The following is a 14041-nucleotide window of genomic DNA, read 5'->3' as shown; positions in this document are numbered from 1 at the left end:
AGCATTCAAGGGCAAATATATACCCTCGCATGTTAAGGTGGGCCACTTCAGACATGCAGTGCGGCCTTTCATTGCGAAACCTCTTCAGTGCCGCAAATGCATGAAACTGGGACACGTGAGCAGCGTCTGCGAAAATCAGGCAGCATGCCCCCGCTGCGGTGAGCCCCACGCTGCAGATAAATGTGGCGCGACTGTAGTGAAGTGTGCAAACTGCGGAGGATCACATGAAGCTTCATCGAAGGCATGCCCACATATTAAGAAGGAAATGGCGATCTTGAAAGAGATGGCGAGAGATCATTCATCTCATCGCGAAGGCGCCGATAAAATCAGGAAGCGACGTTCACGTCGCCGGCGCTCCTCAAGGAAGGCTCCTCAAGGAAGGCGCATGCCACTTCCTACAACACCACCTCCTCTTCCACCACCTAGGCCAGACAATGTGGAAAGGACCGCGAAGAACCAGTCTACTGAGAAGACCACATCTGCCGAATCTTGGCCGGCTCTACCGAAACGACAACATTCACCTACAGAAACACAGCAAACTTTCGCTGGACAACTCCCGACGTCTACTGCCGGCGATTTGTGCGACCAAGACAGGCAAGTGGCTGATATGCTGCAATCGCTAATTAATACAATGCGCATTATACTGAACAAGCTGCAAACACCAGCAGCTCGAAGCGCTCTGCAAATACTGGATGCACTAAATCCAGTGCTTGCTGGCATCGTTTAAGCATCATGGCTCGACCAACAGTCCCCTTCCGCACTGAACTCAAAAGTGCGTCGATCTTTCAATGGAATGCCAGGGGTCTAAGGACCCGTATATCAGACTTTCGCCAATTCATTTTTACACATCGCTTCCCCATACTGGTTATTTGCGAACCAAATACGTCAACTCCACTCAGACTGTCCGGTTATGAATCTTTCGTCTCGTCCACATGCGGTGCGAGCACGAAGGTGATCATCTACATCCGCACGGACTTAACATACGTCGCTAACGCGATAGAGCCTCATGACGACAACCAATATGTCTGCCTAAATGTCCAAAAGAAGAATGCGTCATTTACACTAATTGGAGCCTACATATCCCCTGCGGGTCACTTTGACGGCGAACGACTAAAGAAAATATTACTGATGAACAATGGCCCCTGGATTATCACAGGTGACTTCAACGCGCATCACCAGCTATGGGGAAGCACTAAAATTGACTCCAAAGGCAGGCGCCTTGCCTCCTTTGCTGCTGACCATGATTTGTGCTGTGTGAATGACGGCAGCCCTACATTTCTGCGAGGCACGACCTACAGTAGCTGCCTGGACTTAACTTTGGTGTCACGGCGCTTTGCCTCAAGCGTCCAATGGTTTACGGACATAGAAACACATGGAAGCGACCATATTCCAACATACATAAAGATTAGAGGAGTTGAGCAACGCTCCTCTACCGTCTTGCGTACAGTTGATTGGTCAAAATTTAAAAAGGATATGGATGACACATGTCGGGAAGGCCTCTCACACACCATCGAAGAAGCAATCGCAGAGGCATTGAAAACATCCATCTGCTCGCTTACAAGGTCAACAAGGCGAACAGACTTGGACATGGAACTTGAGAGGCTGCGTGCGGCACGCCGACAGGCGGAGAGGAGGTATCGGCGCACGAAGTCCGTCTTGGATCTGAGGGCTTCACGACGCATACAAAAGAAAGTCCAGCGTCGCATGGATAAATTGGAAGATAAGCGATGGAAAACATTCTGTCATTCACTTGATCCCAGAAAATCGCTCTCGCACATATGGAGAACGGTTAGGGGTCTTCGCTCATCTCCGCATCAAAGGAAGCCCTTCGCTGCTCTGGCCCTCTACCAACTCCGCTCGGAACTTCAAGTGGCTGAAGAGTTCTGTGCACGGGTTGCTGGGTCCGTGGCCATCATTACTGACGCAGCATTGCATGACATCCCTGAGGCACGTGTACCAGAAATAAACGTGCTATTTTCCCTCGAAGAGCTCGATGCTGCGTTGGCGACCTGCAGGCGTTCTTCGTCACCAGGACCTGATGGCATCACGTATGCTGCCCTATGCCACCTTGGACATGACGCACGTGATGAGCTGCTCAAATACTACAATGAGTCTTGGCAGAATGGCGCCGTTCCTAAAGAATGGAAATCGAGCCGCTTGATCCCCATTCTGAAACCTGGAAAGTCTCCGCTTGAGATCTCATCCTATCGTCCGATTGCGCTTTCGAGCTGCGTCGGCAAAGTGATGGAAAGAATGATTCTTGCTCGATTGGAATGGTACCTAGAACGATTCAACATCTATCCGGACGCCATGACAGGCTTTCGTCGAGGTCGCACGTCCATCGACAACGTCATTGACATCATAACATGGGTCCAAAATCAAAAAAGCCTCAAGCGCCTTTCTGCGGCACTTTTTCTGGATATAAAAGGAGCATACGACAACGTCGCCCATGAGGCCATACTAAACTCACTAGAGGCTGTTGGAGTTGGTGGCCGGATGTATCAATGGATTCGGGACTATTTGACTGAGCGGCGTTTTTTCTTACAGACCGAAGATGGCCCAACTTCAGACCATTACATCTGCCGTGGTGTGCCGCAGGGTGGAGTGTTGAGCCCTATTTTGTTCAACCTCGTCCTGGTAGGACTAGCGGATTACCTACCGCAGACAGTACATGTCTCAATATACGCCGACGACATTTGCATCTGGGCCTCTGCGGTGACTCGCCCTCAGCTAAGAGCCAGGCTTCAGCGGGCGGCAACCATGACGGCTTCTTACCTCCGAGAACAAGGCCTCAGTGTGTCTACGGAAAAGTGCGCATTACTTGGTTTTACGCGGAAACAAATGTCATCGTATCCTGTTACCATCGATGGTCAAGCTGTATCCTATGTTAAGACGCATCGCTTTCTGGGCGTCATCATTGACCGCAACCTCTCGTGGAGCCCTCACTGCGTCTATCTGAAGAAGAAGCTCGTCGCCATTGCTCAGGTCTTCAAATTTCTATGCGGGAAAAACTGGGGTACACCAGTCCATTCTATGTTGCAACTGTACAGGGTTTTGTTTCTCGGACTCCTACGTTACAGCCTACCAGTATTGTCAAGTGCATGCAAGACGAACTTTCGCGCCTTGGAGAGCATACAAGGTCAAGCCCTACGCACGTGTTTAGGGCTGCCTCGGTGCACTTCAACCGCAGCAACAATCGCCATCGCAGGAGACCATACAATCCAGACTCATGTAGCTGTCGACTCTCTCAGAGCGCACATTCGCCATCTGTCAAGGATCCCCGACCATCATTTGGCCTCCCTACCAGCAGATAGACCTCAAGCGACCTTTTCACGAGTGATTAGCGCTCATCAAGAGTACATACCGGTATCTTTTACACCGGCAGCGAAGCCTTCCTCTCCCCTGTGGTGCCTGCGACCACCTCAAGTGAATTTTGCTATTCCTGGCCTTACAAAAAAGTCCAATCATCCATCGCCGGCTCTGAAGCAACTTACGCTCCTATTATTGCACCAGACGTATGATGACCGCATACATATATATACTGATGGTTCGACCTCACCTACCAGCTCAACTGCCGCATTCGTCGTTCCAGCCAAGAACGTTACAGCTAAATTCAAATTGTCGCACACGACTACATCTACATTGGCAGAACTTGCAGCTCTCCATGCCGCTATGATGTACATCACCGAAGAGCCAACAGAGAAATGGGTCGTATTTTGTGACTCTAAGGCAGCCCTTCACAGCATCAAGTCCGCATTACGTCCCAGAACGTACGAGCAAATGACATCTGAAATCAGGGAACTGCACCATCATGCTCTGGAAAGAGGACACCACATTATATTTCAGTGGATCCCTGCTCACTGTGGCATCGTCGGCAACAACCTAGCTGACAAGGCTGCCCGGTGTGCCCACGAGGATACCAAGACGCGTCCAACACCTTTGGCGAGGTCGGACGCTGCCAGAGAACTTCGCCGACTTGCGCGCAAGAAGTCCCAAGATCTCTGGATTTCAAGTGGCTTCAATTGCAGATTACGTAAACTGGACCCCACGCTACGGCTACAACCGCCATCTAGCCTTTCCCGCGGCGAAGCAACCTTGTTGTGTCGCTTGTGGCTGGGAGTGGCGTTTACGAACGCATATTCCTACCGTATGGGAATGGCCGAGAGCCCGATGTGCGACTCCTGTGGGTGCGACGAGACCATCGAGCACCTATTGTGTACCTGCCCTCGCTACGATGTCCAACGCCTCTCTCTGCGGGCAACTTTACGCAGACTGGACTCGAGACCTTTCACCGAGTCAAAGATACTCGGACCGTGGCCACACCCGTCGCTGGCTCGAAAAGCGATTCGTGCACTAGTGCAGTACTTGAAGTGCACGGGCTTAACAGACCGTTTATAGTGTCCTTGTGTTTGGTGTCCCTCCCACACAAACTCAGTGTTTACTCTCTCCCTTTCTTCCGCTTTCTATTCCCCTTTCCCCTCCCCCAGTGTAGGGTAGCAAACCGGATGCTGTTCTGGTTGACCTCCCTGCCTTTCCTACCCTTGTTTTCTCTCTCTCTCTTGCTTATTGTACCCATATAGTGCTACTAAATACATAGATTTGATGTATGCATAATCCTGACATACACTTCAAGCTGCACATTTTATCAAACGCTATTCTGCAATGCAGTAGTTGTGAAGAGCATTGTGTAACTCTGCAATGTTCAATTAGGTAGAGTCGTTAGTGTTGCAATCTTCTCATCATGACTTCATTTTCTTTGCCTCTGCGCTGTAGCATATCGTTCTGTATTGCACATTTGTGCTTGAACTTCAGGACGACTATCATGAACATGGTAACAGGCATTTGTTTGCTGCATCTGTTTACTTGTATCATGTACTACTGCTGTCAGACTTGGCTCGAATGCACAGTTTGCATAGATGCAAGCGCTCCACAGTGTTAGCCTCTGAGTCCCAGCAATCACCTTAGTCCTGCAATGTTTTTCATCTTGGACAGTGGCCAAAGGGTTGCAGTACAGGCTGCTATTAAAGTTAGATTGAATTGTGGAGTTTATCGTCACAAAACTGCCTAATGAGTTGTGAGGGATAGTGTAGTGGAAGTTTCTGGATTACTTTAGACCACCCTGGGTCCTTTAAAGTACACCTGACCCTTATACCAGCATTCTTGCATTTCACTTCCACTGAAATGCAGGCGCCAAGGCTGTGACTCAAACCCATGACCTCGTATTCAGCAGAATAATGCCATGTCGATAAGTCACTGCGGCTGGTACAGGCTGCGATGACAGGCCTGCATTCACACATTTGGGTTAGGTCTCATAGCAGCAGTGCTTGCGTGCATAAAACAACATGAAACGAATCTCAGTGACATGGACGAGTCTTCGTAGCTAAAGTGAAAGTGCATGAAATAAGGACAGTCTCTAGTTAGAAACAAAATTGTGTTTCGTTGTGAGTGTATTTTCGTATCACAGTGGTAAAAGTAAGCCTATGATGAAACTGGCAAACAACTGGCTTTGCACGTGCCGAGATTGCTTATTTACGTGTGACACATTGCCGATGGCTTCCCTCTAGCAGCAAACCCTCATTTCTTGCAGAGAAGAGAAGAAAGCGCAGGTGAAGCAGGATACACCACAAGGCGTTGATCTTTTCTTGCCTGGCTGGGGATCCTGGGGTGGCGGCGGCATCAAGGTAGATCGGAAAAAGAGGCGCAAGTGAGTAGCAATTTTCCATGGGGTTTCCACAGGCGTTCTGTTAACGAGCATGCTTCATCAAATTTGCCTTGACGTCACTTTCACTTGATGCTACGCATACCTCATCGGACGGGAGGAAACTGCCCAAACTTCCAATATATGTTGCCGCTTACCTGAGACTCTGCAGCATATGTTTTGTGCACTCACAAAACATGCAGGCAGCCATTTGAAGGCAAGCGTTTTTGCAAGGGGCCATTTTAGGGGCATTCTGTGACCACACTGACCACACAAAAGCAAAAATAGCTGTAAGGGCTATTTTGGACTCTCTTGCAGAGCACTGGACTGGACTAGCGATATTAATTATGAGTATGGTAGTGCAAGACAAGGCAAGGATAAGAAAGGAAGCAGGACAGGTGCAACGAAAGAAACAACATCTATCCTATTTCCTTCCTCATTCTCCTTTTCCCTTGCGCTACCGTGCTCATAATAAAGCATTAGCGACTAGCCAATTTGTCAGCTCTATAGACTTTAACCCCCGCATACTGGAACATCCTTCCATTAATACTCCATCTTGACTCTAGAAAGTGCATCACAACGCCACTCCTAGACTGAAGTTCACTGCACTTCACTGACACTCCACGGCATTCTTGATCGGAAATTTTCTGGTTAGGCATTCACAGCGATTACAAAAATGCACTGTACTAAAGTTGTGTTTCAGGCAAATCGATATAGAAGTCACCGAAGAGCCCTTTGGAAGCATAGTGTCTTCTTCAGTCTAGGGCCTCTGCTATGCTCCACTTGGTGGAGTTGTGGAGGAGCTTCGGGTCAAAGCTTGTTCAAAAGTATGGGAATAAGGAGAACCACTGCATTGCATAGTTATTATATGCAGTAGATACCAGATATATCAGACTCGGATACAGTGAAAGCTCGTTAATTCGAACTTCAATAATTCGAATTTATGGATAATTCGAACTGTACGATTTGGTCCGGCCAAGCTCCACAGAAGTCTATGTATAAAAAAGTCCGTTAATTCGAACGCGAGGAGGTTCCCTCACGGATAATTCGAACTACGCTCGCCTGGCACACGGCCAGAGAAGCGCGCCTACTGCCTACACACAAGGCTGTATTGCCTCCGAAACGGAGAGAACGGCGAGAGAAGGCAAAATCGGAAAAAAATCTAACCGACGCGGGGTCAGCCAGAAGGCAGCGGCGGCTGCCACCTCTCCGTTCTACGTAACCTCCGAGACTTCTTGCCCATTGCGAATCTCGGAGGCTTTGCAAATCTTGTACAGCTGCTGATGTTGTGCGGAGATGGCACGGCAAGCTCCAAAACACAGCGATTCAAGTACGTCGCAGCTGCGCTTGCAATCAAAAACCAACGAATCAGGGCCTTCGCCACCTTCACATGTTCAGCATCTTTGTCTCGGCAGTCTTCATCGGTTGTGCACCTCTGTTTTCAGCTTAGGAGGTATCGGCCGTCGCGATTCATTGTGATGGCGTTAAGCCTCGGCTAACATTCGTTTCGGTGGACATCGGTGGTGTGGCACAGTCGGACCCAGAGCTTCGACTTGAAGATGGCGTGTGCCCGCGGCACACGCCCTCACTTTCTGACACGCCAAATTTCTGATAGGGCCCTCACTTTCTGACACGCCAAATTTCTGACATGCCCTACTGCTTCCAAATCGCAGTGTACTGTTGCCCTCCTTCACTTTCGTTAGTTCGAACTTTCGTTAATTCGAACTGAAGCGGCTTCCCCTTGCGGTTCAAATTAACGAGCTTTTACTGTATATCGAATTATTATCTCTATTGAACCGTTGTAACATTCCACCAGAAAATCATATGTACTGCACCAGGCACATACGCAGTTCTTTTTTTTTTTTCGGGGGGTTGATTCATAATGTGTTGATCCATAAATTTGTTGATTTTCGTTTTTCTTTCCTGTTTGGCTGTTGGCTCGGCTCTCTCCCTTAGTAGATCGCTTAATTTCTCAACTCCTTGCAACTCTTGTTTCCAGTTGCCAATTTTGCATGAAAAGTGCTGTACAATTTGGGAAAAACCAGACAAGGTAACGGGAGACATTCATATTGCTGTCGGGTTTAACAGTGATTGCAGGATTTGATCATGGACGCTGTTTCGCATGATTTTATTTTCCACCTTATCTAACCTATATCACGGGTATATGGTTCCTAGGATCTGCCAGCGTCCCTGCGAGCTGTCACTCGAAGTAATGAGGCAAAAGGGGAAGTTAAAAGCAGCTGGCATTTTATCCGGCCACAACTCGTTCCAAAAGCATACAGACCAGCTTACTACGAACTGAATCCCTTTCCTGGTCCCTGGATGAATCTAAAAAAAGAAGGTTGAGCTAACGAAAGAACAACGATGCACGTGACCTTTGCATTAGATGGTGACAACTGAAAGCATCTCGAGTTAATCGACCGGGCACCAAATTGATGAGAAAACTGGCATTCACACCCCAGGAGATGCCGATAACTACCGCTATCCAAAAGGAGTGAAAGAGGCAGCAAAATGTTGACCTCCAGATAGCTTTCAAGTCTCAAGATTGATTTGGCGGCGCTTTAGGAATGTGTGTGAAAAGTGGTGGCATGGGCAGACCGGCGGGGGGGGGGGGGGGGCCTTGGGTATGTGCCTGTACTGCACTATGCGTATATCGAACTCCTGTTTACTGCCGCATTTGATATATCGAACGCTGCGTACCTGCAAATGTGCTTCTCGAAATGCATGTGCGTTTGCTTATCGCTTCATCGAAAAAATTCATGCCGAACCGCCCTGTTCTGACAGATGCTGTCAAGCAAGACATTGAATCTGAAGGGCAGCAGTAAAAATGAGCAAGGAGTGTCCCTTAAAATGTGGATGGCTCGTATTTGCGCTCTGCAATTGCGGATTGGGTTTGGTAAGTTTCACTGCAAGACAGTCGTGTTAAGTGGTGAAGCCTACTGACAGTGAAAAAATTGCCGTGTAGTGAAGCATACTACTTACGACCGTTCATTATCGGAAACGGTATCGCCATGCTGCTTCAGGAATGCAGAAATCCTCCCAGTCCAGTGCGTGCCTTGTACAAAAAGAAGCATGAATGGCCCGCTTATCTTTTCACTGTGTGGCTACAAGCATGGGATGCCGATGTCTGCACTGCTGGGTTTGTCTTGTACAGTCTCCACGGACGGCATTTTCGAGCTTTTCAAACAGTCAAAGCGAATCTGATCTCAACCTCTACTTCGCTAGATTTTTGTATTACAGTCTGGATTTAACAATGTCACCTCACACCACATGCAGCCCTTACTATCACTGAGCGGCACACAAGCCTCTCTGTGCGATTTGCGAGCCCACAATCGGCACTGAACGCATTTCATTCATACTTGCAGGGACATGTCAGTGGGAACGGACTTGTGTGTTCTGCAAGCTTAAAGCCACTTTTGAGTCTAACAGTGTCTGTTGGGTGGACTCATTGCCAACATGTGACGACTGGCCGTTCATGTACCATATTGTAACAGACATGTAACTGGGCACATTCATCAGCGATTCACAGTACTAGTGCACTGATAGGCTGCTTTCCTCCCGCACTGCATTCACCTCTACCTTATCCTGAATAAAAACGCTCAAGCATTTCTATGCCTGTGAGGTGCACCACATTATCGTGGATGGGCAGGTAGGCATGCAGGCAGTGAACTTTATTCAGGGCTGGGTGACACAGGTTTCTAGGGTTAGCATTGCAATCAGTCTATCAAACATACTGCAGCCAAGTTGCTTGCGACATTCGTCTGCAAAGTAAGTAAACTTTTGAGCATTCGACATGGCCTTGGAGAAAGAAATCTGTAAATTACCGCTTTTCACAATTTTAGGAGACTGTCCAAAATGGACAAAGTTCTTAGATAAGCTTTAGACATTGATATATTATATTTTGAATTATCAATACAACAAACTATTTTGCTATCCCCTTCGAGTTCGATATATCCAGGATTGCCTGTATATGCATCCCTCCTTCCTGTTCTCATCATCTTTCATTATTTGTTCGTTGCCTTCCCTTCTCTCCACGTGTAACGTAGGCCAGAGCATACTAACTCAGGCCTGCCTCTCTGCCCTTCTTGTTTTTATATAATATATTCTCTTTCCTGTGAGTGTAATGAGCATATTTTTGTAACGAATTGTTAATCTTTTCCCTACCGTTGATGGGCATAGTTGTCACCGGAATTGGTACCAATATCGCCAATGATGAACAGAATTGTCATGAGGCTTTCTGGAAAAACTCTTGGAAATTTGGTACACTTTTGTCATTTTGTGTGGTACAGAAAGGGCTTATACAGTCAATGAATGTTCCTCAAGTGTTTCTGTCATGGTTGCTGAAATGGTAGCTACACTAGCAGCAAGGCTGCTATTTTAACTTTGTTTGCTAGAGCTAGCAAATTGTTAGCTTAATAGACAATACGTGAAATTCTGTAAGCAGCTTTCCCACTCATCTAACTTGTGCTAACCAAGATGGCCAAGCTTATGCTAGAGCGCTGTTGAAGCTGAGAGATGCATTCTGACTTTGAAAGCTTTGATGGCGCAAGGAATACAGGGCAGTAGGGACGGTAGCACTACTCTGCAAAAATTAAGTATAAGTATATTAAGTGTAATGAATGTGTATATAACAGCTTGTCAGATACAATGTAACTTGTGGTTGGCCGTGCCTTATTTCGATTAGTATTTGATTGCCATAAGAAAACCAGAAATGCAAGATCTATCGCAACATTTATTACAGTGAAGCAAATATGTGTTTGTCCTGCAGTTTATAATTAGTATTCTGGTTGTGAAAATGTCAAATACTCAGCAAGAGCAACTGGAGATGGCGCAATATGGATATGAACCTGCATTCTGGCCAACCAGTTGGCAAGCAGACGTGCACATCCCATGTGATCACATTGGTTACACAGTTGCTTATCAACGCAGGTACAAGGCATGTGTTTGTAATTTAGCACTGTTTTCATGCCACAAATTGGCACGACAATGTGCTGACAGGCCATGAAAACCAATAAGTGACCCTTTGTTGGTCTGTTGAAGGCGTCACTCTCAGATTTGTATTGCATAGATATGAATGCATTTTCTTTTTTCTTTTTTGCCTATTGTTTTATGCTAATGACAAATAGTATATTGGACATAACCAAGGCATTGTTTTCATTTCAGCTGCAACTTCATTCTAATCAGGTTCGATGACATAGACTAAGAATGCTGTTTACTTGCACGACACTTTTTTCTGAATGTTGCATCATTTTATAAAGTGCTCTATGTAAAAAATAAATAACGTTTACTTCAAGTTGCATTGCTTAAGATTTTAGTATCACACTCTTTGTACTAATATGAAATACACAATGTGCAAGACTCACACTGGTGAGTCCAAATGTGAGTTTCGAGGCATTGCATGCAGACATGCCTTAGTTGATGTGAAATGAGTCTCATTATGAGTACAATTCAGGATTCCTTTTCACTAACTTGCCTGCAGGTTCTTTGTGAAGCCTCCCCCAGCACCACCGAGGAAAGACCAAACACTTGGAAATGTGATCATCAGCGAAGCCCAGGATGAAAAACTTGAGGCACACCAGGTGAATGCATGTTCAACACTGTTAAGCATGGTAGCTGGAGGTGTCATGTTTTTGCATAAGTTATTGTTTTGGTTATGATTAGAACCAGTGCCGGGTGTTTTTCCAGAAATGAAAAGCTTGTGCATATGACCACCTATAATGGCAAAATAATGCACTGCTGCTTTTTTTTTCTGGTATTATGTGCCGTTATTGGCAACTAAAGGACGTGGTTTCACTGGTGTTTTACTCTTGAAAGAACCAAGGATCACTGGGGACAAGGAAAATTCGGAAATTAAAAGTTTTCTTGCAAAGGGAGCTTATCCTATTTCATCTTTTATGTTTAGCAATAAGATCTGCAGCTACCAGATATCTCATTTATTTGATTGCAGACGAAATGTTCTTAAAATTAATAATGCCTGTTATGTCCGGCACAGTCAAGTTAAAGTTGGAAGTGGATTCTTGTCAGGACTCTCCCCACCATTGATTGTGATGCTGATTGGTATGTGCCACCCATGTGTCCAGGTAGCCCACTTACCACTTGATTATGATCATTGCTATGTTAGCATGTAACAACTTAGCTTGTATAGCATGTATAGCTTGGCAAAACCCAGCCATAGGGCATGTGAATGATTTATTACACAGTAACATTCTGCATTTGCTGCTTTAATGTACACACACAAAAATGCACAGCAAGTACGAAATAAGTGTCAAATGCATGCGGTGCTTCTTCAGTGAAGTACTTTGCACTGCTTGTCACTATAACAAGATCTCTGTGAGCATAAAAGCAACTGGTCATAGTTGTAATACGAAACGCTCGCAAGCGCGCGAACTGCATCCTTCCCGAGAGAGCTTGTTTCGAATGAGAAGGCGACCCGCAGGCCACTGAGGTGGCCCTTGCAAGTGGGAACCCGTTGGTGTTGTCGAGCCGCTGCTTGGTCGCAGGCGACTGAAGGTCGCACGACCTCTGTGACTCGCAAGTGTGAATGCGCTCTAAGAGTTGGAGGGAACCACATTCTCTGATCACTCTTCTTTGCTCCACCCCGCCCCCCTTTCTTCCTTTCCTCTTTACCAACTGACTAACCTTTGGTGCCTTGGCTTTACAGCTGTTTCAGCGTCCCATTGTATTTTGTTCACACCCCCATTATAGCACTTATTAGCGTTTTGTACTCGTCAGTTTATCCTTTGACGATCATTTGGTCAACACCTTTCATCGGTTCATGTTTTCATAGTGTAATCACAACATTTTGAAGACACGTGTAGGTATAAGCGTGCACAGTGGGGCATCATCTCACGCAGTTGGCAATATACTTATCATTGTTTGTGACGCATGCACCGGGACTTGAATGGTGAATGTATATATACGGGGGTTCTTACAGATAAGATTAGTTGAAAGTAGCGCCTCGTTTGTCTTCTTTGTGCCATCCGTGTCTTCGTGCACTTGACCTGACTTAAGGAAAATGAGGCTTAGTGACTCTTTTTCAAAAATTTTGTGCTTCATAGTAGGGGTGCATACCTTACTCGAATAGATATGGTATGCATTAATTACATCATATTAATGCCATATTTTGTCATTGTAGAAAGTTCAGAAATATTGCCCCACTTCCCTCTCATCACCTCAACAGGCAGAATTATGCTATGTGTTCTGAGTGATTTTTCTTTATTTGGTTCGAATAAAAAAAGAACAGTATACAGCAACCTGCGACAACATCTATTATGGCGAATTCACACTCGTGACCACTCCTGACACTGCTTGATCTTGGTACCAAGCCTTGTGCCTCTGCTGCTATTATTGAACTATCATAACTGTCCCATGTCAACATCACTTCTGTATGCTAGGTCAAAATGTGAGGAAACTTACGTTGCAGGGAGGGTAGCTTGCTTCCTCATGCCATCAACTCGCACTTTTCTAGTTGCTGCTTCTTAGCTATTACTGAATCCATTTTATGCCTGACGCACAAGTATAAAGGTATATTGTTCACAAATTATACCCTCATTTACTCTAACTCTGCTCTATTGTTGTGATATATGCTCCCTGGGTTGGCCCTTTACAACTTGGGAGTGTTCAGATAACATTTATGACCATGCATGGTCTAAGGAGCTTTTGTGCTGGTGATATTGTAAATGAAAATTGAATGACGTCTTTTAATGTCGTTTCCTTTCTTTTTCTTTCTTCATTCCTGGTTTTTTTTCTTTCTCTCTCTTCTTTTTTCTTTAAGCTATCCACGGTCAATATTGAACTTTTCGGACTCCTTAGATACTGCAAAAACCTCCAAAAATCGGGCAGTCTGAAAAAATCAATGTGTGCCTTTAACTGCCTTCAAGGACTCGTATCGCCACATCCACGTCCGAAATAACTTTAAAGCCCCGCCAGTACAATTTATAGGCGTCTCGGTGTTCGTATTGTGACAGGAGACAGCGGGTGCCGGTGTATATAACTCGTTTCATGTCCCTGCACTCTCGGTATGCTTCACCGCAAGGCACTATGTACGCTTGACCGCGTAACGTTGCTGTACTACGGCGAAGTGTACTTTAGGAAACTGTGCTTTCCGTGCTTCGACGCCGTCGGCGAAGATAACGAAGGCGGAGTCGGCGCCATTACCGACAGCGGCGCATCCTTTAAATGAAAAACATGGCACCGAACAGCAAGAAGCTTTATAGCCAACGTCGAAGCAGCCAGGCCTAACGACAGCACAAAACGACTACTACGGCTGACTACGGCTTCCATTGGATCGGCGCGCGAGAGCGCTGGTTCGACGCTGTGAGATAATCAAAATGGTGGTGCTGT

General features: G+C 46.2%; 1 protein-coding gene across 1 annotated transcript in view; it reads left to right on the top strand.

Moving 5' to 3' along the window:
• LOC135920221 (U3 small nucleolar RNA-associated protein 14 homolog A-like) overlaps positions 1-14041 on the top strand; it is a 43518-nt gene that overhangs the window by 24782 nt on the left and 4695 nt on the right. The window contains exons 13-14 of the mRNA XM_065454385.2: positions 5588-5704; positions 11178-11277. Of these exons, the coding sequence (XP_065310457.2) occupies positions 5588-5704; positions 11178-11277 (217 nt within the window). The remainder of the gene's footprint in view (positions 1-5587; positions 5705-11177; positions 11278-14041) is intronic.

The sequence above is a fragment of the Dermacentor albipictus genome, chromosome 5, assembly GCF_038994185.2.
Source record: "Dermacentor albipictus isolate Rhodes 1998 colony chromosome 5, USDA_Dalb.pri_finalv2, whole genome shotgun sequence".
Taxonomy (NCBI): domain Eukaryota; kingdom Metazoa; phylum Arthropoda; class Arachnida; order Ixodida; family Ixodidae; genus Dermacentor; species Dermacentor albipictus.
Note: the sequence above shows the minus strand (reverse complement) of the source record. Positions and strands in the feature narration are given on the sequence as shown.